Raw genomic sequence first — 23,835 nt, forward strand, 5'->3', positions numbered from 1 at the left:
TTCAGGTGTTCCTTCTAAAATGCAACCTACCTCACAGTTGTGATCTTCTACCTGTACACCCGAAAAAACTAAACTAACTTCACAATACACAAATGCAACTTAAATTAAACATCGAACACAAATGTTTAGAATACTAATTTTATTAGAAAAACATTTGAGAGTTGTATTGGGTCATTTAATCAACCACTCAATCTAAAAACTGTGTGACCTGGCCTGAAGGCACAAATTACAATATGGATTATTTTTTTCATTCAATCAACAAATATTTGAGCACCTACTAAGTAATAAGCATTGGAGATACAGGATCAGTAAGCAGGTCCTTGCTCTCATGTAGCTTACATTCTATTAAAGAAATGTCTGAAGTAAAATAATGAATTTGTGATACAGGAAGTAGATGATGTTTTACAAAAGATACAGCAAGGAGGCTAGTCCAGTCCAGGGAAGTCACAGAGATATCCCTCAGGAAGGAGTGTGTTATAGGATGGTAGGTGAGGTCAAATGCTTAAGTCGAAAGATAGGTGTTGAAGCAGAAGGGAGAACAGTTCAGAAAGAGGGAATCCTATAACCCTGAAGGTAAGGAGGTCTTGGCAGGTTCAAAGAACTGGAAGAAGTCTAGAAAGATCAGAGCCATTCTGTGAAAAGAAGTCAAGGCAATGAGATTAAGGATGTGATGATTACGATCATGGAGAGTGTTAGAGGGTTGGCAATCCTACAAGAACCCCTGCAGGATTTCAAGTAAAAGAAGAGTATAATCAGATTAGCCTAGATGCAGGTCTATGGTAGTAAAAAGATAAAAATATGGGAGTATTGAGGAGATAGGAGCCAAAATCAATGGGACTTGGTGTGTGTATCTGAGGTTCCTCTAGGACAATCAGTATGGATGTGCTTATGTCAGATATGTATGGTTGGCACACAGGAGAGAATTGGGTGAAGAACGGTCACTCAATCTCAATAATCAATGGAATTTACAGATTATAGAACTTCCTGTACTGTTTGTGGGTTAGAAAGCTTAACTATAAATTATTCTCTTTGTTTTACAGGTGTTAAAACTGAGTCATAGGGAAATTTCTCTAAGAAAAATTTTAAAAGAATTGATGTTCATCAATTAAAGATCCCCACTGACTTTTTTTTTACAGTAGAAAAGTACAGCTGGAAAAAAAAAAAAAAGTCCTGTAACAGTCACATGTTCAGAAAGTATAACCATTTAAAGCTACTATATGTGTTGATTTTTGGTACATGTCCAACAGGAAACGTTTTACATTCCAGTTACATCCTCAAGATGCCTAAGTCAGTCTTCGGGATTGGAGCGTTGAGGGCTGCACTGATACTGAGACCCAGGACCAGTCTGGTGTCTGCCGGATCAATAATCCCATCATCCCACAGCCTGGCAAAAGAATGAAAATGAGTTAGGAATTTTCCACCAAACCACCATTTGTAAACTCCATGCCCAAAAACTGACCAGGAGGTTTTTCTTCGGTAATGTATGAATCTACTGATTATTAGCACTATGCACTATAATCTCATGAGACAAAGTATGTTCAAGAGAGTGGGCAAAAGAGGAAAGAAAAACAGCATATTACTGTCCCAGGACACCACAGAATGTCAAATTAAGCTTGAGACTTCAGGAACTACTTACTATAAGAAATCTCAATGTAATCCCTGGTTTAAAAATATTTTTATTTCAAGAAGAACTTGCCTGTTCTTTTCTTGCCTATGTAAATGTACAAATCAAGTTTGTATATTTCTGTCATTAATATGGAAAGGCACATAAACCCAGGTAATAATCATAAACCAGAGTTTTTACTGGAAAAGATGTATTCCTCCCAAACACCCCCTACACTCTTAAGAAACTATGAAAATTATTAAATATGTTTCGATATATTTTATCAATAAAGTATATATCTTCAAGTGTACCTGTTAATTTTTTGCCACAGTAGGAAACATAATCAATAACTTTAAACTGCTTTCAGAAGAAACTTTAAAGTAGAAATTTTAGTTTGCTTTTCACTGACAACCTCAAATTGATAAAGAAAAATAAATGAGAAATATTACTTTTTAAAGGTTGCTAGTAGGTAGCAATTTAAACAAACTGCCTTCAGAACCTGGACATAGCATCAATTATTAAACCATTCTTACACTGACAGACATGATCAAATCTTTGTTCATAAAATATTCATAAGGGACCCTAAAGTATCAACAGGCAATAAAAATAATGGCATTACTGTCATCTATAACCAGGTGAATTGATCACACTTCCTTCTGAAGCCTATAGCAAAGTAACCCAGTAAACTCGAAAGGGCTGGTTGATAATGGTCATTAAAAAGATTGCTCCAAGTAAGAGGTTCTAATCAGATGGCTGGTAAAACTTGAATCATAAGAAGTAAGACATTTGTGGGAAGCAGATATGGTTTATTATCTACTGATGAGGATGTGTATAGTATTCTCAACTGGGCTGGATTCAAGAGTATATCATGCTGGGTAAAGTCTCTCTTTTTTTTTTTTTTTTTTTTTTGGAGAGGTTTTTGCTATAGGGCGCTTGCCAGAAAGAAAGAGAGAGATAGAGAGACAGAAAGCAGGTAATCACCCCGCCCCCCGGGGGGGGGAATGGCCACATTGCAATCCCTTCTCCTTCATTCTCCTCTTGGGATCTTGGGCACACACGCACACACGCCTGGCAATGAGTTTAAGCCACTGGATCCGGGAGTCGAACCGCAGTCAACTACAAGGGAGTCGAGCAACGTAGCCATTACGCTATCTGCTGGTTCCGGTAAAGTCTCTTTATAATCTAAATGATGAACAGTGATTGAATGTATAAATAAAAAATAAATAAATAAAAATTGGATTATAATATAAAACTACTGAGCAGGGGCCAGCATGTGACATGTTGGTTAAACACTGGAGGGTCCAGTAGCCAATAACAGAGCTCTCTGAAAAGACAGATCTAACCATGTTCAAGCCTAAGCAGGCTAAAGAATTTTATTATTAAACTGAGATTTACTAAGCCTAAGGAAGACACCATAAAGAAACTTGAAAAAAAGAAATCCTTAAAAAGGATCTTTGAAAGGTACTGTCTCCCTGTCACAACTGTTTTAACCAAAGTGAAGCATCTACGAATTAACAGAAACCGTACTGCCTTTTATAGTTTACTAAGATAAGTCTATTTGAGCCATTTGCCTCCTGCCTTGAATGTGATCTATTAAAAAATAATAATGTTAGTATAAGAATAACAAGGGATGCAATCTTTCTCAAAAAATGACTTCTCCTAGCCAGGGCTGAAAAACCAGTTAATGGATCAAACAAAATATGTAATTTGTCCAAGTTTAATATTTCAACTGTATCTGTGTATTTCAGTCAAAATCTTATGTGAAAAACACCATAAGTAATAATAATATATATTTTATCTTAAACTTTACATGTTTTTCTTTTGTTTCCTTGCTTCTACTACCTATTCATATGTTTGCATGCTGGTAAAATGAGGATCATGCTCGAGATCAGTGGATGGCTTAATGGTTACGTTGATGGACTCCCACATAGTTGACCACAGCTCAAGTCCAAGACCTGGCAGCTTATAACTCACGCCAGGAGCATGTGCGTGTGTGCCCTGAGAGGTAAATGGAGGAGAAGGGACTGCAGCATGGCCATCCCCTCCTCCGGGGGGGTTATTTCTTGCTTTCTGTCTCTGTGTCTCTCTGGAGAGTGCACACACCCTATAACAAAAAATCTCTCTCTAATAAAAAAAAAAGAGAAGCATGTTTATTTCTCAAATCAAAGACGCTAAATAATTAAATGAATTGATGAGCCTGCATAACAAAATATACCTGTAAATTTTGTTAATAGATGTATTTAGCAAAGAGAGAAATAGGCTTTAAAAACAATCCCAGTAATAGTGGGGCCCAGCAGGTGGCATGGTGGTTAAGGGCACTGGACTCCCACATGGCCAACCATGGTTCAAGTCTTGGACCTGGCAGCTTGCTTTCTCGCTTTTCCTCTCTCTGTCCCACTATGGTCAAATTAAATCAATAAAGTTAAATAAAATAATTACTTTTTTAAAATCCCAGCAGCATTATTTGAACTTTCACACTAATTGTGCTCTTTAAAACCAGCATGTTTAGTCTGTACACCAGTACTTAGAGCAATCTAAGTAGTGCCAAAGGATGTCTTCAAATGACTGAAATAGATTCTAACTTTTGATTTTTTTTTCTCCCTCCTCTCCAGTTTGCCTTCACCAGTAAATGGCATAAATCGCAGTATAACCTAACTTTAAAAGACACAAATAGGGACCAGCAGTTAGCATAATGGCTATGTCGCTGGACTCCCATGTAGTCAACCATGGTTCGCATCCTGGACCCGGTACTTAAACTCACGGCAGGCACGTGTGCGTGCGTGCCTAAGATCCCGAGAGGAGAATGGCGGAGAAGGGAATGTGGCATGGCCATCCCCCTGGGGGGTGATTTCTCGCTTTCTATCTCTCTGTCTCTCTCTCTCTCACTCTCTGGCAAGTGCACACACAAAACCCCTTAAAAAAAAAAAAAAGAAATAAATAAATAAAAGACACAAATAACAGGTTGTCAAAAAAGTCATGACACATTTTTGCATAGAAAAATACGTTGTGACTTTCTGACAACCCAAGAGTTACTTTCTTTTTTCTTTTCTCTTAGGTTAGTCTAGAGAATGCAGCACATTAAAGTTGTTGAAAATAGGTTTGAAAGCAAATGCCAGCAAGTGTCTAGCTGGGACAGGCTGTGATAATTGATGACCTCAGTAAGTGGCTTAAGAAACAAACAGAGCCCACAGCTGCAATGGTGTGTGAGGTAATTACTTGGCAGTGACACGGAGAACCCTGGCTGTGACTAATCACCTGCTGAGTGTACATGCTTACTTGTTAACAAGTGCCAATAAGTGCTCAACCAATCTCATGCTTAAAATGGGGTAAAAAATAAAAATCAAAGACAGTATGGTAAGAGTCCATGTTGTAAGCAAAAATAACCCCTGGGCTGGTCCTACTGCATAGAGTTAAGAGCTATGTTATAGGGAGCCTGATAACATACGGCTGACCATGGTTGGAATCCTGGCTCCGGCATATGGAAAAACACACTGGGTGCATGCGCATGCATGCCCAAAAGCCTGACACAAATGGAGGAAAGTGGATTGTGGCATGACCACATCCCACTGGGGATACTCTCTCTCTCTTTCTGGCTCTGTTGCACGTACCCTCTGGCAATTAAAAATTTTAAAAACTAATACCTGAAAGTGACACAACTGAGATTATAATTCTACTCCCAGCTCTTAGCACAGCATCCTTACAGTCCCCAGATCCCTCAACCAGGAATGGGATTAGAGGAGGGAGGACAGGTGTCAGAATTAGACCACTAGTTGTGGACCTGCATCACAGAGAAGCCTAAAACAGTGGTAGCATTTCAGCAATGGCAGTCCCATTACATGGAGACAAGGGCAAGCCCCATGCTCTAGTGGTTAAGGAAGCCAGATCTCACATGGCTGACCACAGTTTGAATCCCAGCTCAGGTAGCTTGAAAAATGTGCCAGGTACATGTATATGCATCCCCAGCATCCTGAGAGGACAATAAAATGGAGAAGATGGGATTGCAGCATGACCACACACCATTGGGGGGTGCTTTCTCCCTCTCTCTCTGCTTCTTGGTCTCTCATTAGTGCATGCACTTATTTACTTTATCAAAATAAATAAACATTGGGGACAGCAGGTGGTGTGGTGGTTAAGGTCACTGTCCCACATGTCCAACATGCAGTTTGAGTCCCGGAACTGACAGCTTACTTTCTCACTTTTCCTCTCTTTCTGTCTCTCTCTGGTCAAATTAAAACAATAACAATAATAAAGTTAAATGAAAAAAATTTTTAAATATATAAATAAATATAAACATAAAGAGACAACAATACAAAATTAAGCGTGTCCAAACACTGTTTTTGATTCCTATAAAGGCTGGACCATTCTGACTGCCCAGATCTCTATGAAGTTGCTCCCAACCAACACCCAGGAGGGAGTTGGTTGTTTTCTGGCTCCCACCTTGCACTGGAATAGTAAGGGTTTCCTTCCTCTTCAAACCTCTTAATGATGGGCTCTCTTAAAGCTGCTTCATCAGCACTGGAGAACTAAAAGAAAAGGGACCATGAGTGAGTCAGCTTCAGGGAACAACTGATCCTGTTTAGATAATTAAGAAAAAGAGATACCAGATTTCACAAATAGTAATGTTACAACCAACATTTGCACAGTGAGGTATAGGTTACAAGTAGTACTTTAACACTTTTGATCTTGCCTGAGACATGCGTATCACATTATTGGGTCACTGGAAAAGTCATGATACATTTTTGCATAGAGAAACATGTCACGACTTTTCCAATGACTCAGTAGCACACCATGACATCTCCCTTATCAGAGACAACACGCTAAGGACATTTACTGTAAGGTTAAAAACAAGAGAACTGCAGTAGCATGGTGGTTGAGGTGCTGGACTCCCACATGGCTGATAACTGTTTGAGTCCCAAACCTGGTGGCTTACTTTCTCACTTTCCCTCTCTCTCCTTTTGTGTCTCTTTCTGGCCAAAATTTAAAAACAGTAGTAATTAATAAAATTAAGTAAATAATTCTTTTTAAAAAGGCGGGGGGGACTGTGTATCATTGTACTCTAACAGGGTGCAATAATGCATGTGAATTCTACATTTAACGAAAGGGCTACATGACATTGAGCAACCTCTGGTTTAGGAAGTGGAAAAGTACAAGATTTTCATTCAAAATAAAATATTTTAAAGCTTAAACAGGGAAAGTGACCCATCTTTCAGTCAACTTTATAGGTAGCTAGAAGATATTTTTCTCTAATTAAATTTTTTAAATAATTATTTCATTTGACAATTATTATTTTTAAAATTTTGACCAGGGAGGGACAGAGTGAGAGAGAGAGAAAGCGAGAGAGAGAAAGAGAAAGCAAGAAAGCAAGCCACCAGGTCCGGGACTTGAACCGCAGTTGGCCATGTGGAGTCCAGCACCCTTAACCACCATATCACCTGCTGGCCCCTTTTTTAAAAAATAATTAACTTTATTTAACTATTTATCTAATTAAATATTGAATGGCTTTTGAACCAACAACAGGGTTAAATGATAATGAACTTGGATGTAAGAATCTTCAGGAGAACTTATTTTGAAACCCTAAAAATATTTAACATTAAAAAGATTCCACATCAAAAACGAATGATTTTTTTAAATAAATCCTTCTTTCTTTTACGTAAATACTTTAATAGTTCCATATCATTTTATTAGTCAGGAATTTAGAGAAGAACCATTAACACACTGAACTTTCCCTTAATATTTAAAAGTGGATAGGGCTGGCTTTGTATGCAGTGGTAAAGTGCTGTGCATTTGGAAGCTGGATTCCATGTGGCCAAGTGCAGTTTGAATCCTGACCTCAGATTCATAAAACAGGCCAGACATATGTACATGTATGCCCCCAACCCTGATGGAATGGAGGAAAAAGGATTGCAGAGTGACGATGTGCCATTGAGGGGCTCTCTCTCTCTCTTTCTCTTTCCCTCCTTCCCTCCCTCTCTGGAGAGTGAACACATACTTGGAATTAAATAGATAAATAAAATGGATAAATTAAAATATATCAAATTGATCAAAGAACAACTGTTTAATTGTTATCATATAGAAATCCCCAGCCCTCTGCCTCATCAGGATCCTGGGCACCCACATGCATGCCTGGAGTGTTTTCAGGTCAACCTTGAACCCATGGTCAGCTGTGTGGTTTCCATTACTGCAGTTGAGTTTGTTACTGACTGCACCAACAGGCTGGGCCAGTATCAAATAGAATCTCATAGCCTGCCTCCTCCACCTCCACTACCAACACCCCCAGCACCACACCCCCACCTGGACACACACAGAGAAGCAAAGCTACCCTTTGCTATGATATTAGTTGGTACTAATGTGATTCTGAAACCTCAATTTAAGTGTGCAGAGTTCTGCTCCTGAGAAAAGACAATTAGAAGTGTAAGGGACAGGTGGATGCAAGGAGGCAGAGGTGTAGGGTAGGTGGGTGCATAATGACCCCTGAACACCTTCCTGTGAGGAGACAACAGTGCACCAAAGCAACCGGAGGGACATACACCAATCAGTGTAAGGCTTGGTGCTTACACAAAATGTTTCAAGTTATAATTAATGAAAATTAATGTAAAATTTCAGAATAATCTCTGGGACAGAAACAAAAGAATCCAGTTAAGCAGTCACTTGTGATTTGCCTTTCATCAAGCCTCTGCTGCCTTTCCATTTCTCTTCATTTATACTTTTACAGTATACTAATGTTCTGCAATTCTGATTAGATGACAGAGCCCACCCACTCAAGGTCTCCTTAATAACAATCTAAAAGTAGAATAGAAAAAACAAAATTCTACTGCTTTTGGTCATAAAATCAAAGTAAATCAGATTTATTTAAATCTCACTAACTAGAGGCTGGCAGGTGGTGTGATGGTTAAAGCACTGGACTCCCACATGGCCAGCACTGGACCCCCACAGGCCACTTGGACCTGACAACTTGCTTTGTCACTCTCCTGTTCCTCTCTCTCTCTCTATCTGTGTGTCTCTCTCTGGTCAAACTGAAGACGAAGAGAAAAATAATATCAAATAAATAGTTCTAAAATTTTTTTTAAATAAATCAAACTAAAAGTGACGAATAAAATATTTTTATGCCTCAGGCATTCACAGGTAGTTTCTAAATTGTTTTCTTAAAAATTCTGAAAAAATTGAAAATGACCACAAAGAAGTTACCCCAAAGGAAATGGCTCCCTCCCTGCCCCCCGATTTTTACCAAAGGCCATGTGCTCTCATCAGAGAAACAGAGAGGGAGAGAAAGTGAGAAATCATCCCCTGGGGGGATAGATATGCTGCAATTCCTTCTCCTTCTTTCTCCTCTGGGGATTTTGGGTACACACACATATATGCCTAGTGCACTTTTTAATTGTTTTTAGTTTGTTGCCATAGGATGCATGCACTCACCAAAGAGGAGAGAGAGAGAGAGACAGAGAAAGTAAGAAATCACCCCCCAGCATGGATGGCCACACCACTCTCCTCATTCTCCTCTTAGGACTTTGGGCATACACACACATGCACCCAGCAGGATTTTCAAGCCAATGGGTCCAGGATTCTAGCTGCAGTCAGCCATGTAGGAATCCAGCCACCTTAACCACCATGTCACCTGCTGGCCCCCAGTGTGTTTTTTTAAGCCACTGAGTTTGGGATGAATTGCAAAGTCAGCCATTTGGAATCTAGCTCCTAACCACCACACCACTTGCTGGCCAAGAAATATCTTTTGAAAAAAGAGACAGAAAATGAGTGAGTAAGTAAGTAATTACTGAAATAAATCTGAGCAGTGCATGTTAGAATCCTACCCACAAACACAAGGGCACTCTGCTCTTGGTTCCAGGGTACTGACTGGGGAAAGTCAAGCCCAGGGGTGAAGGAATGGTACTTACCTGTTTTCCTTCTCGTGCTTTCTGGTCCTTTGCTACTGTGGCTAACACACTGGCTGCCTGCTCTCCTCCCATCACTGAGATACGAGCATTTGGCCACATGTAGAGAAATCTTGGGCTGGGAGGAAAAAAAAGTGATCGAATTAAAACAATGTACAACAAAGATTTTTCACAGGCCATGTTTGCTATCTATCTATCTATCTATCTATCTATCTATCTATCTATCTATTTATTGGAGGGATTTTTGCTATAGGGCGCATGCGCTTGCCAGAAAGACAGAGAGAAACAGAGAGACTAAAAGCGAGAAAAAAAAATAGGGAACAAAAAGGCAAACATCCCCCCCCCCCCCCCAGGGAGGATGGCCACGCCGCAATCCCTTCTCCTCATTCTCTTCTTGGGATCTTGGACACATACATACACACACGCCCAGTGTGAGCTTAAACCACCGGGTCTAGGACTCGAACTGTGGCAACTACATGGGAGTCCAGCGACATAGCCATTACACCAACTGCTAGTCCCTATGTTTGCCATTTAAATTAGTGGTTCTTGAGTGTAGCTATATATTATAATCACCTGGGGAATGCCTAGAAACCTCCCCACACCAACCTCATGGATCTAATTTTTAAACTCTCCTGGTACTTCTGGATATAAAAATATTCATGATAGTCTCTTGTTTTCTAATGGTCATGTCCTGTTTTCCATTCCTGATATGAGGGGACTTCAAAAATTTCATGAAAAAAATTGAATTATAGTAAGACTTTATTTTGGTGCAAAAATAACTTTGAAATCCATGCATAGTTTTGTCTTAATGCACATTTTTCCATGAACTTTTGGAAGACCCCACATACTGGTTACATGTGCCTTCTCTCGTTTTTTAGTTTTACCAGGAGATTAACAAGTCTGTTAATCTTTTCAAACAAACCAGCTTTGAGCTTAACTGATTGTTCTATTTTATGCCTGCTTTTAATTATGTCTTTTTTATATTTCTTGGGTTTAATATTCTCCTGTTCTTGAACTTTCTGAGCTGGATGCTCAACTCATGGATTTTCAGCTTTCTTTCCATTACAGGCATTTAAGGCTATAAACCTTTCTCTAAGTAAGACTAGTTGTGTCATGCAAGTCTTAAAGTGCAGTATTTTCTGGCCAGTTCCATGACCTGGTGGTTAAGGTGGGGGGATCCCACATGATCAACTGCATGGTTTGAATCCTTGACCCAGTGGCGAGAAATATGCCAGGCCCATGTGCATGCATACCCCAAATCCTGAAAGGAGATGGCGGAGAAAGGATTTTGGTATGATCATCCTCCATGGGCATACTTTTTCCTCTCTTTCTGTCTCTCTTTGTGGAGTACATGTGCCCTCAAGCAAAAAAAATTAAACATTAAAAATTTAAATGTATATTATTTTCATTATCAGCCACTTCGAATGCTTCCTGATTTTCACTCTAGATTTTTTTCCAAATAGTACCTTTGGCATTAAATTCAATTTTACCCCTTTAGATAATACAAATTATGGTGTGATGAATTCAGATGTATGAATGTCACTGTATAATTCAAATAAATCTGAAATAAACTATTTAAACTTGGAACAGGTTTCTTTCAGAGAAAATCATGATACCTACCTATATGCTCTGCCACACATCCCATAATTTCCAGCCCCATACGATCCTCCAATGATGACAGTTATCTTGGGAACTTGGGCACAGGACACAGCAGTCACCATCTTGGCACCATCCTTGGCAATTCCTTCAGTCTCATATTCTCTCCCAACCATAAACCCTGAGATAAAGAACAGAAGTAGAGGCTCCACATGATGGGCTTAATGTGTAGGAGTCAATTCTACCATAGCATTGCAAGGACAGCTGTCTTAACCTGATATTGCTACAAGTCCCTGACCCTAAGGAAATATTCATGTGAGAAATATACTGCCCAAAAGAGTTTGCTTTAAAAAGTAAAATAAAATTTTCCTTAATAACTTTCAATCCTCTTAGAATAGTTCATCCCTACACACACAGAGATCTCCAAACAATATAAGGATGCAACCTACCTTCAAGAAATTATCTTAAAGGAGTCTGTTTATGATGAAAGAACATGACATGGCCAGCTAAAGAAAAAATACAGTGGCAAGTCAAGGCCCTCAGCATTCACTGACCTGGTTTTAAAATATAGACTGTTCTTTCTGAAGTGCTTTAAAATTTTGATGAAATAAAAATTAATGTTTCACAGAGATGCTAAGAGTGCCTGTCAGTGACTCAATAGTGAGGTTAAAAATATTATTTTTCATTATAATTACAGGATGTTTCTATTTCTCCAAGTCCCAGCTCTGCTGAAATTGCTCTGCAGTTTCTCTGTGCCTTCAACTCCTCCCTCTTCACCTATAACTACCACATCAAGCTTCATTTGTCTCCTTCTCCAAATGGGCCTCCAGTGAAGGTCTTCCTGACCTGTATGTTGTAGCTTCACTTACCTAACTGACCATCACTATTCCTGCTCTGAAAATCTCCAGTACTGGGTCATCCAAATCAACCCTACTAGCTCTTACAGGGCATCTTCCTTGCTGTGGTTACCACACAAATGACAGACAGTCCTTGCCTTTGCTGGGTACTATCTGCTTCCTCCCACAATCCTTCTTTGCAAGACTCTCAGAAGAGCTCAGAACCTCCTTTATCTACCTCATCTTGACTCCCTGTAATATCCCTACCATAGCCATCTCAAATATCAGCTCTCTTCAAGCTCTCACCTGTAACCCTTGGATCTTCTAGTCTCTATAGATGATCCAGTATTTCAAAAAAAGACTGAGGCCATCTCTCTTGGCTTCTCAAATCCTTCTTTCTACTGTAAGAAAACTGCATAATCATGCTCCGTCTATTCCTTTACTCTATGGAAGAAGTTAGGGTTACTCAAAGACTGTCCCTGAGCTTTTTCTCTTCTCCCTGGAGTGTTCTTATGTATTCCACAGCATTAAATACCATCCCCATATGCAATGATGCCTACATTTTAACCTCCAGCTAGAATACTCCTTCAGTCATCAAGATTTAATCAACTGAGTACTATATGCGAGGTCTTGGAAAAGTTCATTTAAAATGTATAGTATGAAAAAATTGTGCATAGATTTTCAGAATTCTTTGCATCAAAATAAATTTATGTTAATTTTACTTTTCTGTGATTTTTTAAAAATTTGCCAGAGGGTATATGTGCTCACTGGAGAGAGACAGAGAGACTGGGGAGTCCCGCTGAGAAAGCAACTCCCATGGGACACAGTTATAGCCACAATTCATTCTCCATTTCTCTCTCCTTTTGGGATTTTGGCCATGTACACACACCTGCCTGGCATGTTTCTTAGGCTGTCTGGTCCAGAATTTGAAGCACAGTGTCAGCCACTCTAGCCATCAGGTCAATGGGCTGCCCACCATGAACTTTTTGAAGTCTCTTCTTACATTTCCAAGTAGCTATCTCACAGTTCTTCAAAATTAAACATCATAAAATTCAGTTCAGCCTTTTTTCATTTTTAATTTGCTATAGGGCATGTGCACTCACCAGAGAGAGATGGAGCAACCGAGATAGAGAGAAAGGAAAAGTGAGACAACACTCCCAGCAGGGATAGCCATGCTGCAATCCCTTTTCCTCCATTCACTTCTTGGGATTTTGGATATGCTCTCACACACACAGACACACACACACACACAGACACACACACGCACGCACGCACGCACACACCCTGGCATGTTTTTCAAGCCGCCAGGTCCAGGACACAAATCACACAGTTGTCATGCAGGATCCAGCCACCTTAAGCACATCACTACCTATCAGCCTCTGCATTCTGCCCCTTAACAAAGCCAAAACAAGACAAAAAGGTAGGGACCTTCCTAAGCACAAATGCTTACTTTTCTGGTGAGTGATAATCCCTAAGTCATTATTAAAAGCAAGATCCTTGACTAATTAGGGTTCAGAATCCTTTCTAGCCACCCTTCTACATGGGTTGCCACACAAGGCCCTCTCAGGCTGCCATCCAGACAGCACTCCTCTCAAAGCTCATCTGATCTTACACCTAAGCACAGCACAGGAGGAGGATGTTTTAGCATCATTACTACGTAAAGCCCTGCTGACTCTCAAGAGCCCAACTCCTCTTGCTCACAAAGGCTTGCCTGACCCCAACTAATTAAAAGCCTCTCTTTCCTTTGGCCCTGAGGTAACCATGTGACTTAGCCAACTGGGTAGAAATTTTCAGCTCACCAACATCTGAGTGCCTCCTACACATCAAGCACTCACTGGGCAGCAAACAAAAACAATATAAGAGAATCACAGAATTGGAGGAAAGAGAACTCTAGAACCACAAAAGGTCTTGGAAATAGTCTATGAGACATGAAGTCCAGAAAGGTGTCATAATTCACTTTGGTCATATCATTCATTAGAGTCAAAACTCAAATCCCCAGACTGGGTTTAGGATGTGTGTGTACCTTTTAAAAAGACATTGCTTCAAGTACAATGAACTGTTGCATAAAAGATGAAGAAAAGGGTGGGCCAGCCCCACAGCACAGTTGTTAAGCACAGCGCATAGGGACCTGGATCCCTCATGGTCAACTTCAGTGAAAGTCCCAGACCTGGTGGTTTGAAAGAACATGCTGGGAACAGGAGTGTATGACCAAAATCCTGATGGGATAGAAAAATGGAGGAGAAAGGATCATGGTGTAACTATACTCCATGGGACTTTGAGGGTGTCCTTCTCTCTCTCACATGTATATAACCTCCTATCCTAGTCAGATAGGAGCAATAAATTTAATTTTAAAAAGATTATAAAACAGGAAAGACCATGGAATGTGTCTGAAATCCCTTCGGGCGAACAAAGGACTGGGGAAAAGACAATAGGCCTCTGGTAGCAACCAGACAGAGAACACCTGCTGCTTTCAGGGGATGTGCATGCGCATGTGCAGGAGTAAACACAGGCCATTTGAATGTTTGTGACATACATAACTCAGCAGTTGCTTCACTCAGGGAATATGGATCATCTTCTCAAAACAGTTAACATTCATGAGGATGAGCGTTAATTCTGGGAACCAGCAGTTAGCGTAATGGCTATGTCGCTGGACTCCCACGTAGTCAACTGCAGTTCGTGTCCCGGACCCGGTGGCTTAGAACTCACGCTGGGTGCGTGTGCGTGCATGCCCAAGATCCCGAGAAGAGAATGGAGGAGAAGGGATTGCAGCGTGACCATGCCCCCTGGGGGGGATTTCTCGCTTTCTGTCTCTATGTCTCTCTGTGTCTGTCTGGCGAGCGCACGCGCCCTATAGCGAAAACCTTTCAAAAAAAAAAAAAAAAAAAAAATGAGACTTAATCCTTAAAAAGGCTCTAAAAAAAAAAAAAAAAAAAAAGATGAGCATTAATCCTTAAAGAGGCTCTAGAAAGAGCATGTCCAATAGCACTTTCCATAGTGCAGACGCCACCACGCCCTCCAATAGCACTTTCCACCATGGTATCTGTGCTGACCCATGCCTGACCACACTGGACAGTGCAGCTCTACATTAAATGCAAACTACCCGAGTAGCTCTTTTCTTACCAGTAATGTTTTGAAGGAACAGCAGAGGAATATTTCTTTGGCAGCATAACTGGATGAAGTGAGTACCCTAAAAGTAAATAAAAACATCTTTCAAGAAGGAATTAACAGCTCTATAATCATGATGCATCCTACAAACACCACTTGAGCCAAAGACCAGAAAGATGACCCTTTGTTTGGGGAGTCAGACCATAATAGTGTGGTGCTATCCCCAACCAAGGGGACCAATGCGGCTGTGGTTTGAGCTGCACTTGTTTTGCATGATCACCTAGAACAACTGGCAGGTGGCTGTAAAGCAGCTGCTGGGTTGGGGATGAAGTCCAGCACTGACATTGCAAACAGCAAGTGAAATTTACATAATAGGAAAGAGAAAACTGCTGTCAGTGAGAATTGATAAACTTTACTGTAAGATAATTCTCTAGTTCTCTGCATTAGAAAAGACAGAATATAAACCTTTTTGGGATATCAAGGATGACATTCACATTAATTTTTTTTTATTTTAAATTTACTATACTTCCACCAGAGACAGAAAGAGGAGAAAGTGAAAATGCATCTCCCAGGGGAATGGCCATGCCACAATCCCTTCTCCTTCAATCTCCTCTTGGGATTTTGGGCACATGCACGTACACACACACTCACACGTCCAGTATGTTTCCCAAGGTGTGAGTTCAGGACTCAAACAATGCAGTCAGCCATGTGGGATCTAGTCACCCAACCACTATTCCATTGGCTCGTCTGACATTTACATTTTGATGACTGTCTAAAAGTTTTTCATGCATCAAAATCTATCTTTCTTACCAACATGCCCCAAATATATGGGATTTTAGACTAGATGAGGGCTAGAAACCTTCTAACCTAAACGCAAGGCAACTGTTTAATGACACAAAAATATAACTACTCCTTTCCTATCTTCTAACAATTATGTAAGAAAACTCTTAAAAGTCATTTCCTCTACGTTCTACTCTATTTACAGAGTAAAGAAACCCTCCACCTCTGCTGCAAATGCCCTGGCAGGGATGAAATTGCAAAGTAATTGCTCAACTTCAATATGACTATGATTACGAGAACAAGGAAATCACATAAACCTTTGGGGCTTATTTCAACAAACGAAATGTCAGGCCAAAGCCAAACATCACCTATCCTGGGTTTCCTTGTGCCAAGAAATAAAGCTAGGTGGAGTTTGGCCTCAGTCTGACATTTCCTATACTGAAGTATGTACATATACTATATATTCACTAAAAGCCATTATTTCAGAAATACTTAATATTGGGGAAACATTCACTTTATACTATCTATATTAAATGAAAACTAACAAAATCTCTCTATAAATAGCAGTATCGATTTTGCTTTTAAAAAAATAAGGACCTATAGCAAAATGTTATTTATTAATGGTTATTTCTGATATGAAAATAGGTGATTTTTACTTTAATTTTTACTTTCTTGTTTTATCATCTAGCTGAAAGAATAATAATGAATAGTAGATTACACACAGAAACTGATTTTAGTGGTAAAATATTTCACCAAAAACAAATTCTCCCTCAATTAGGACATGAAGAACCTAACTAGCTATATTATTTACATCGATAAGATACACTTAATCTTATTTGAAGAAGAAAAAATAAGACTAAATTTTTTTTCCTAAGAAAACATTTTATTAAAAAAGTGTATGTACCCAGACTACGGTTTGATGGTTAAGGCAGCTGTATTTCACATGGCTGACTGCATGGCTTGAGTCCTGGATCCGGAGGATTGAGAAACATGCTAGGCGCAGGTGTATGTATGCCCAAAAGGAGGGAGAGGTAGAAAAGGGATTGTGGTGTGACCATTCCCCATGGGGGGATGCTTTCTCACTTTTCTCTCTTCAGCAAGTGCAAGTACCCTCTGGCCAAAAAAAAGTATGCAAATTACACTTATCCAAGTTGAGGTAAATCTGAGACAATGATGTATGAATCAAACACAAAGCTGAAAGATACTCAAGAACTCTCTCTCTCTCTCTCTCTCTGATAACAAAGCCCCACTATTATCCATTTACCAAAGAAAAAACAGAATAAAGTCTAACTAATGACTCGATAGAAGAGAATATACAAATCATGTCTCAGAATCATCTGAATGGGATCTTTGAATCCCTCTAACACATGAAGTACTACAGAACGAAACACTTTGAGGACAAGTATTCTATCTTCTTAGAGTACGTCCATGTCCTCCATAACAATTATAATTCAAGTATCTTATAAGAAATGTTCTAAAACAACTACATTGGTGTTTTCTGTTTTGTTTGTTTTGTTTTTGGTTTTTGTTTGTTTTTAATTTGCCATGGAGCACATGCGCTAGCTGGAAAGAGACAGAGAAGAGGAAGTGACTAAGCACCCCCTGGGGGGATGACCACATATCCTTTCTCCTCTCCTCTCCTCTCAGGGTTTTGGGCACACACATACACATATGCCCCAGCATGTATTTCAAGCAGCTGGGTCCAGGACTCAAACTGCTCAGTCAGTCATGCAAAATCAAGCTGCCTTCACCACCACACTGCCAGGCTGGCCCTGTATCAGATTTGTTTTAAATAGTGTCCCAGATAGTTCTCACATCATGCTAACCTAAACCACCACAAAAATGTTTCTAACACTAACACACAAACAAATGCTCACACACACATGCACGCACACAGTGCTGTTTGCTACAGATCTGGCTAAACATTTTAAAGGTTTTATGTGATAAATTAATCAATCACTTGACCTTCAAAGTTAATTATGTTAAATTAAAACAGAAACTCTTGAAGCATCTTGAATAATACTTGCCTTTTTTGCAGATTCAGAAAAGAGAACTCCATTGTTTCCAATGATACCTACTGGGTATCCAAATATTCGAGCAAATCCTCAAAAGAAAATTCAAAAGATTCATGCTTTTCATGGGGCTTTTAATTCAAACAAAGAGGCATATTTACACAATTTTTCATTTCAGATCAAAGTTTAAAATGTGAAGAGATTTTGTCTGCGGTATAAACAGCTCATATCATAATTTTTTCATTACCAAAACACTGGAGTCCAGTTTTTTTGCTTCATGAAAGGGTCATGTTACATGAAAAGTTACTCATTTGTCCTTTTATTATTGTTGTATTACTGTTGCTCACTTGTTTTATTTCATTTATTTTTAAGAATTTTCAATATAATATTATTATGTTGACAATATTTACATCATTCTAAGATCAAATCTACAAAAGAGTCAATTCAGAGAAATGTAGTTTCTATCCCTGAGGGTCATATTCTATTACTGCCCTCTTTACACAGGTAGGGTAGCCATCTCCTTCCTTCCTTCCTTCCTTCCTTCCTTCCTTCCTTCCTTCCTCCCTTCCTTCCTTCTTTGCCTTCTTCCTTCTCTCTTTCTTTCTTTCCTTTCTTTCTTTCATTTCTCTGACTGGTTGGTACAGTTAAATTCATCTATTTAACTATGTCTGAGTGTTGAATATGTACCAGATATGACGAATACTCTGAAATGTAACCAGCCAAAGGCATGGAGCCATTTAAAGGTCAATGTTCTGAGTGATCAGCTAGCTTGCCTGAAAATGCCTGTGGTAATGGACTCTTAAAATAAAAAGGATAAAACTCAGCAAAGGCCAGTTAAAAAGAGAGAGAGAGAGAGAAAGAGAGAGACAAAGAGATAAGATTATTCAAGTCTGGAGTAACCAGGAGTAAAGTAAGAAACCCTGTTAGGCTTAGAAGAATGAGTCACTCCACTTTCCTGTTCTCGTGTCTGCTCCTTTCCTTTTTCTTCCTGGCAAGCATCATTCTTGTCTCACTATGACTTCCATCGCCACCCTCCATTGCTAAATGCCCATCCTCCATACACATGAACACAATGGAGAAGCAAGGAGAAGAAAAGACAAAGACCATTGTTGTGTTCTAAGGCAAATATTTTTGGTGGTTTCAGAGAACACTAATTATTTTTGCGAACCTGAAGAAACTGACTAGAGAAACCCTTCCAAGAGTGATCTACTTCTCACTATAAGCAGGTGAAAGATACTTAAGGTCCGAGAGATAAGGCAGGTCAAAGAAAGGAAGCTACAGAAGTCCTTGCAGCTAGACATGTTCTCTCCAGGCTCCAGCACAGGCTGCAGGGCCTGACGCAAGGCAGGCAGCAAAAAGCCCTGAAGAGAAACTAACGGATAAGAGAATGTCAACATATTGATAAGCCATTCTGCTGAGTTTTTAAATATTTGTTTTTGCTTTTTATGGTGGCCTTGTTTGAATTATTTATTTTGGTTTTTCTTTTTTTTTTTCAATTTGTTACAGGGCTCATATAGTCATCAAAGAGAGACAGAAGGGAGAGAGGGAAAGTGAGAAAGTTCTCCACTAGGGGGTCAGGGGTGGCCATGCCACAGTCCAGTCTCCTGTCCTCTATCCTCCTCTCAGGATTTTGGGCATGCATACACATATGCCCAGTTTGTCTGTCAAGCCTCCAGGTCTGAGACTCAAACTGCTCAATTGGCCATGCATGATCCAGCTGCCTTAACCTCCATGCCACCTGGCTGGCCCTATTTCTTTTTTTTTTTTTAAATTGTAACATTTATTTAAGTTGAAAAAAAAAAAGCACTAATTTAATAGCTACCTAGATTTATCTTTGTCCCAGCCTGCACATCCTAAATGGCACCTCCATTTGCAGAAGCAATCAGAGAGGGGTGAACTTTCAAAAAGGTCCAGCAATCTACTCAGCCCTGTCCTACCCCATGAAGAGACAGGACTCTAGAACAGGACTTCCTAGTATGATGCTCCCCCTGTACAGACTACTCTCTGACCTACAGAGAAACCCATCAACACTTAACCCTGCTTGGAGATCTCCAGGCACAGGGCTGGCTGAGGAGGGCCTGTGCCCTGACACACCATGGACACCCATAGAGGGAGGGCCTTCACCAACTGCCTGATCCAAACCTAAGGTCTGAACAGGGAGGCAAAATGTCCGAACAACTACCACAGCCTACATATCGCAAGTGCTGGGGCAGGAGGAAACTCATAAAATATCCAGAAACAGAAGCTCAGAAAATCTGTTCAGGGTTGGCAGGTGCCATGGTGGTTAAGGCACTGGACTCTCACATGGCCAACTGCAGTTTAAGTTCTGGACCTTGCAGCTTGCTTTCTCATTCTCTCTCTCTCTTTAGTCAAATTAATAATAATAACAATAATGATAAGTAAAATTAAACGGATAATACTTAAAAAAAGAAAAAACAAAGAATATCTGTTCGTCTCCTTATCTCCTCATTCTTATTCCTGACTCCTCTCATCTACTCCCCATCCTTTCATTCCTTTCTGCCCCTCTTGTTCCCTTCTTCTCTTTCTCACTTCTCTCCACTCCCTTTAGTCTTATTTGGATTTCCAGCACAGTCAAGAAGAGATGGAGGTTGGCCAGCCCATGGCTTGGTGGCTAAGTCAGCTGGATCCCACATGGCCAACTATGTGGTTCAAATCTTGGACCTGGTGGCTTGAAAAACACACCAGGTTTATGTGCATGCATGCCCAAAATTCCAAAGGAAAGAGAAATGAAGAGAAAGGGAATGTAGCATGACCATTGCACATGGGGCAGGGGCTGCTTCCTCTCCCCTTCTCTGTCCCTGTCTGTTTCCCTCTCTCTGTCTGTCTCTATCATGCCTATGAGCCCTCTGGCATACTTTTAAAAAAGAAGAAGAAGAGATGGAATATACTGGATGTCTCCCTGGTATTCCAGAGGACAAAAGTATCACAAGCCTTTTAACAAGTAAAGGCCAAATACAAAAAAGCAGATGACAAGGACAGCTCTCATCTTTAGAGAAAGCAGAAGCAGCTCTGACTTGTTTTGAACTCCTACACAGTAAGGGTTACATCCTGGACTATCAGGTGACAAATCCTGTCTATAGATCAAACAAAAGCTCTTGATCACTTAAACACCTAAATACGAAAACATAAATTCCAGTGTGAACCCTCTCTTGCTCACAAATCAAACCAGGAGAAAGTGCTGGGACTTATCCTGATGCCTCAACACGTAGCTGCCCTTGGGATTTTCAGCTCGTTTTGTTCTTGCTCTGATGTGTTACCTTCAGATTAAGCAGTTTATTTTTAAGTATTTTAGGACCAGGTAAAATTCACAAAATTGTTCTACCATTTGTCCAAGGTAGACTTATGGACTTAGCACCTACTTCAAATACTTTTCTTCAAAGGCCTACCAGTTTGGGACCAGCAGATGGTGTAATGGTTACACTGCTGAATTCCCATATAGTCAAGCATGGTTTGAGTCCTGAACCCAATCCTTAAACTCATGTCAGACTCGTGTGCCCGCGTGCATGTGTGTGTATGTATCTGTATGTGTGTGTGTGTGTGTGTGTGTGTGTGTGTGCCCAAAATCCTGAGAGGAGAGAGAAGAGATTGTAGCATGGCCATCTCGCCTGGGGGGTGATTTCTTACTTTCTGTCTCTCTGGTGAGCACATACGCCCTAGAGCAAAAAAATTCTCTCTCTTAAAAAAAAAAAAAAAAAGCCTACCAGTTTAATGCCTTAGAAGAAGGAAGGAATTAACTTTTACAAACACACTTGTTTTTCCTGATGTAGCATATTCTATCCTGTATGATCACTCTAGAATTTACACAAATCAGCTTAAGATCTACACAGAGGCTATAAGAAGGTTTAACTCACTCTGTATCTTTCTGAGAAACTAAATATCACCTAAAACTTCCTAGTTGAATTAGAGATGAAAGAACAAAGGAAGGGTCCAGCAAATAGTGTGGTAGTTAAGGCACTGGATTCCCACATGGCCGATCACGGTTTGAGTCCTGGTCTCGGCAACTTCAGCATTATGCCGACTACGTTTGCGTGCATGTCCAAAATCCCAAGAAGAGATTGGAGGAAATGGGACTGCACAGCATGGCCATCCCCCCAGGGGGTGATTTCTCACTTTCCCTCTCTGTCTCTCTCTGGCAAGTACACGTGCCCCATGGCAAAAAAAATCTAAATTTAAAAATAGGACAAAGGAGACAGTGCTGAAATTTACAAAATAATTTTAGTTATCTAGAAAAAGAAGAACTACAAATGGGGACTGACTCTATGACACCAGCAAGAGAAGCGGATCCCATATGGCGACAGCTTGAATCCCTAGCCCAGTCCACCCGAGACACCAGCACATGCACGCCCCGGATCCAATGGGCTGCAGTGCTGGAGGAAGGGAGTCGTGGAGTGAACAGATCCTGCAGAGGGTGCTCCCCCCTCTCCCTCTCCCTCTCATGTGCACACACATGTGCTCTATCATGAATAAAGAAAAGCATGCTTAAAAAAACTACAAATATGTTCTGCTCATTTTACTATGGTAAGAACCTTTTTATACACCTGTCACAAAGTCAGAGATAAAGGACGACACTGCTACATCTAGCTGTCATTATTTTAAACTTTCTGTATCTCTGCAACCATTCAGCTACAAATGACCTTTATAAAACAGCTCCTTTTCAAAAGTGACTCATGCATTTGTAGTGTTTAAAATAACAAAGTTCATGCCAAGTGTTTCAAAACCTTAAGAGAGGAGTTCACTTATTTTCAAAGCTGCAGAACATGTTAATATTTTCAATTCATTGCCTTTATTACCTGTAACTAATGTGTCTCCATATAAGGCTTTGAACTCATTGAATCTGCTCCCATCTACAATTCTAGCAATGACCTGAGAAGGGGAAAAAAAAAAAAAGGTCCCTGAGAAATTATATTACAAAACAATTTCTGCACTAAAGTTATTTATAAGGAAAACAATTCACAGTGAAGTTGTCACTTTCACAAAAATGTCACCCTACGCACAAAGTCTTCTCAGAGAATTGTACTTGACACGCATGGTTAATACCCTGAAGTTTTTGTGAGCTCTGATCTTACACTTCATTGTGAAAGCAACAGTGCCAGGTTGCATATAAGAGGAGCAGAAGAGACTCCACCGGCTACTTGCTAGACTTAGTCTTAGGGACTGTTCAAAAACATCAGCGGATCAGTGTCCAGGGATTTGATCAGAAAGCAGAGTATAGACAGGGATTAAAGTCAGAAGACAGAGGTGCTGACCTAACAATCACATATGATCTGTGTGTTCTGCATAAGTCATTTAACTTTTCTGAGCACCAGTTTTCACATCTAGAAGGATGGGAGCAAGCTGTGAAGATATGACAAATAGGTAGTAAAAGGATCTAAGAAAATAATGCTGAGAGGAAGAACCAGCTCTGACTTTCAGCTCCACAGAGTCTGGTTATCTGGTTATCCTTTAGGCCTTAGTTTCTTCACCTGTTTTTTGTTTTGTTTTGTTTTGTTTTGTTTTTGAGAGGTTTTTGCTATAGGGCGCGGTGCTCACCCGACAGACAGAGAGAGACCAGAAAACGAGAGATCCCCCCTCAGGGGGGATGGCCACGCTGCAATCCCTTCTCCTCCATGTTCCTCTCAGGATCTTGAGCATGCAAGCACACGCGCCCAGCGTGAGTTTAAGCCACTGGGTCCAGTACTCAAACCGCAGTCGACTATGTGGGAGTCCAGCAACATAGCCATTACGCTAACTGCTGGTCCTGTTAACTCATTTTTAAGCACATCAGATTGGAACTCCCATTTTTGTCTGTGCCTGTGATTAATTAAAAGTTAAACTGGGGGGGGGCAAAGAGATGGCATAATGGTTATATCGCTAGACTCTCATGTTGTCCACCACGGTTCGAGTCCAGACCCAGTGGTTTAAAATTCATGCCAGGGGGAACCAGCAGTTAGCATAATGGCTATGTCGCTGAACTCCCGCGTAGTCGACCGCGGTTCGCATCTCGGACCCAGTGGCTT

At 40.3% G+C, this 23,835-nt stretch overlaps 1 protein-coding gene across 1 annotated transcript in view; it reads right to left on the reverse strand.

Moving 5' to 3' along the window:
* Positions 1 to 241: 241 nt before the first annotated feature.
* Positions 242 to 23,835, reverse strand: part of MCCC2 (methylcrotonyl-CoA carboxylase subunit 2) — a 75,553-nt gene continuing 51,959 nt past the window's right edge. Inside the window, 7 exon segments of the mRNA XM_006169503.3 lie at positions 242 to 1,384; positions 6,041 to 6,126; positions 9,493 to 9,607; positions 11,110 to 11,266; positions 15,042 to 15,108; positions 17,834 to 17,910; positions 22,630 to 22,702. Of these exon segments, the coding sequence (XP_006169565.1) occupies positions 1,267 to 1,384; positions 6,041 to 6,126; positions 9,493 to 9,607; positions 11,110 to 11,266; positions 15,042 to 15,108; positions 17,834 to 17,910; positions 22,630 to 22,702 (693 nt within the window). The 3' untranslated portion in view covers positions 242 to 1,266.

This window comes from Tupaia chinensis, unplaced genomic scaffold, assembly GCF_000334495.1.
Source record: "Tupaia chinensis unplaced genomic scaffold, TupChi_1.0 Scaffold147123_1, whole genome shotgun sequence".
Classification (NCBI taxonomy): Eukaryota; Metazoa; Chordata; class Mammalia; order Scandentia; family Tupaiidae; genus Tupaia; species Tupaia belangeri.